Source organism: Condylura cristata, unplaced genomic scaffold (genome assembly GCF_000260355.1).
Source record: "Condylura cristata isolate star-nosed mole 26May11 unplaced genomic scaffold, ConCri1.0 scaffold00018, whole genome shotgun sequence".
In the NCBI taxonomy this organism is placed as follows: domain Eukaryota; kingdom Metazoa; phylum Chordata; class Mammalia; order Eulipotyphla; family Talpidae; genus Condylura; species Condylura cristata.
Window position 1 is genome coordinate 39,041,156 of NW_004567119.1, and position 2,850 is coordinate 39,044,005.

At 60.5% G+C, this 2,850-nt stretch overlaps 1 protein-coding gene across 1 annotated transcript in view; it reads left to right on the plus strand.

Annotated features, from left to right (window-relative positions):
- PPFIA4 (protein tyrosine phosphatase, receptor type, f polypeptide (PTPRF), interacting protein (liprin), alpha 4) overlaps positions 1-2,602 on the plus strand; it is a 48,224-nt gene extending 45,622 nt beyond the window's left edge. The window contains exon 29 of the mRNA XM_004685521.2: positions 416-2,602. Coding sequence (XP_004685578.2) covers positions 416-465 — 50 coding nt within the window. The 3' untranslated portion in view covers positions 466-2,602. The remainder of the gene's footprint in view (positions 1-415) is intronic.
- The last annotated feature ends 248 nt before the right edge of the window (positions 2,603-2,850 follow it).

A 2,850-nucleotide genomic window follows, 5' to 3' on the forward strand; every position in this document is an offset into this window, starting at 1 on the left:
GGAGCCTGGCGCCCAGTTGCACTAACGCTGCCGTGGCCGGCGCGCGGCCCAGCCCCAGCGGTGCGCGCACTAACCCGCGCTCTGTGTGTTCTCCCGCGGCTGCCGATCCTCCCAGCCGGGACGGCGGGGGCGCAGAGACTGGAGACCTCCACGGTTCGGACCTACTCCTGCTGACCCCCCCTCCCGCCCCGGGTCTGACGGGGTGTGCCCGTGGCTCGGGGTAAGTGGGCCAGGCCCGGGGCGCTGGCCCTCGCTGCCGCTCTTGTCCTGCTCGCTGGCTGCTGGCGTGCCCTTCTGCTTCCTGGGCCTGGGGCGCTTTGCGATTGCTAGCATCCCGCTGCACACACCTTGCAAACCTGTCTCCCAGGACCTGACTGCCAACTCACCTTGCGATGCTTGTTTCTCTCTCTCTCAGCTCACTCCCACTATCTCTACGGACACATGCTCTCTGCATTCCGGGACTAGCCTCTGCCGGGGGCTGCCGGCTTCCTCCTCCTCCTGGGTTTCTCAGACTCCGGCCCTGACCCCTCCCGCTCGTCCTCCTTCCTCCCAGGCTCCGAGAGTCTCCTGATTTTCCAGTAACTCTGGACCTCAGCATATACTCGTCCTCACCCTCGGCAAGCCCAGGGCCCACTCTGTGTCCTTTCTACTGCTCCCATGAACTGGCTGCGCTTCCTGGCCTGACGGCACCCACGTTCCCTACTTGGGAGTCTGCAGGAGGGAGACTTCAGACGCTCTGGTGGGTGGGACACCTCCCTGGACCTAAGCTGGCCTGGGCTGCAACCTTCACCAAGGACCACGCCAAGGGCCGGGATGACCCTTCCGACAGAGAATGCTCCAGACTCTGCCTCGCTGCCATCTGGTCCCTGTCCACCTAATGACAGTGTCAACTGGTCTGACATCTGATTTCAGCACCTACAGCATTTCCCTCCCCCAGCTCATCTCCACAGCTGGCTCTCCTGCCTCTAGGTCCACCTTGGGGGCAGGGGGGGGAGGTGCTGCAGCAGCCCATGCCCAAGATGGCAAGCCTGGCAGGAAGGGCGGGGTGGAGGCTTCGGTGGAATCCCAAATGTGAGTTTGGGAACAATCTGTGAGAAATGGCCCCTGAGCTGTGAACCAAGGCCCAGGAAGATGGACGCTCAGCCCTCCTGCCCGCCGTCAGTAGGAGGCCAACTTGAGAGACAGCCAGTGGCTGAAGAGCAAACCTGGATGACTCCTTCCCCGACCATAAGCGGAGCTGCGTCTGGACGCGGGGGAGGGTTACGTGATCCTGGTTCTGGGGCAGCTCAGAGCTAACACTGCCAAGGGTGCCCCCAAGCATCCCTTCCTTGCTGTCCCCCTCTGCCCCACTTCTTAGTGACCCAACCCCATAGGAATATACCCATGAGTGGATTGAATATATATTGACCTTAAAGTCAGATTTGGGATAGAGGTAGACTGAGCCTTCCTTCCCCTGACCTCCTGGGAAGAAAATCAAGTATCCCCTCAGTGAATCACGCCCCAGGTCTAGGAAATCCAGTGTTGGTGACAGCTGTCATTCTCCCGCTTGTTCCCCAGATCACCCGCTGTGTTCAAGGCTGCTTTGGTGTGCAGGTACTGTGCCTCTAAATTCGGGACCTGAACAGCCTGCACCCTCAACTGGCTTGGTGGCAGCTGGGGTGAGGAATACAGGTCCTGGTTGGGTAGAAATGTCACTCCCAAGAAATCCCTCTTCCTTCTCCCTTCCTCATCTTGACAAGGTGCCTGGAAGGGTGGGGGCCCCAGTTGATGGCAGAGAGCTGATGGCGCCCAGGGCTATCCACGTGGGAGGAGGGCACAGGTGTCTGGAGCACGTTTCCTGGAGAGGGCCAGGGCTGTGCCAGCCTGCAGGCGGCTGAGCAGTTGGTGTGCAACCCGATCAGCTTGGGTTCTAGGCAGAGGCTGAGCTGGCAGGTGGGGTGATGGGCCAGAGCACCCGGTCCAGAAGGAGTGCTAGGCCCAGAGCCTTCTGCTTCTCAGTGGAGGAGAGGTGCAGCAGTAGGGCCTGAGGGCTCCCTTGATGGGGGCAGGGCCCCCGCCTGCCTTGCTCTCTGTCTCTGCTCCCTCCCTCAGGCTGCTGGGAGCGGAACTGGGGCAGTTCTTGAGCAGAAAATGAGTGAAGAGAAAGAGCCCTTACTCCTAGGAATTGGGTGTAAAGATTATGAGGAACCCCAGATTCTAAGGTGAGAGGAAGTGGGGACCCTAAGGCCATCTGACTCCCTTGGGGACTGTCTAAGGGCTAGCTCAGGGGGAGCACAGCCCTGGCCTCCTCTCTACAACTCCCCTGTCATGGTGGTCAGGTCAGAGGCACAGCTGCGGGCCTGCAGCCACTCAGGGCAGCTGGGAAGCACTTGGGGAGACAGTGGAGGAGAGAGCCCAAGTGGGGGAGAGAGCCCAAGGCGCGTCCCTGGCCGCTCAGTCAGTACCTTTGTATCTGGAGAGTCACCAGCGGCCCGAGCCCCCAGCCGCTGGGCTGTCCCATCAGGGCCTCAGGCCCATGCTGGCTTCATGCCTCAGGAGCGGGCGTGTGGGTGTGTATGAGCGTGAGTGCGCGTGTGTGCCAATAAACAACCTGGTTTTAAGATGACGTACAACTGGCTCTGGTTTTTCGTAACTTGAAGAGCTGCTGGACTCTGGAAGGTGAATGTCAAAGCCGTAACAACTTAGCCAGTAAGTTGGTGTCTGTGTGCACATGCACAGGAGTGACAGAGGCTAATCTTGGGCAGCTTGTGCCAGGGGAAAAAGAGGAAAGTGGGGTGGTGAGGAGCCAGCAGGCTGCTGGATGGGCTAATCTCCTCCTCCCCTCCCTCCCCTCTCCTCCTCCCCTGCCCT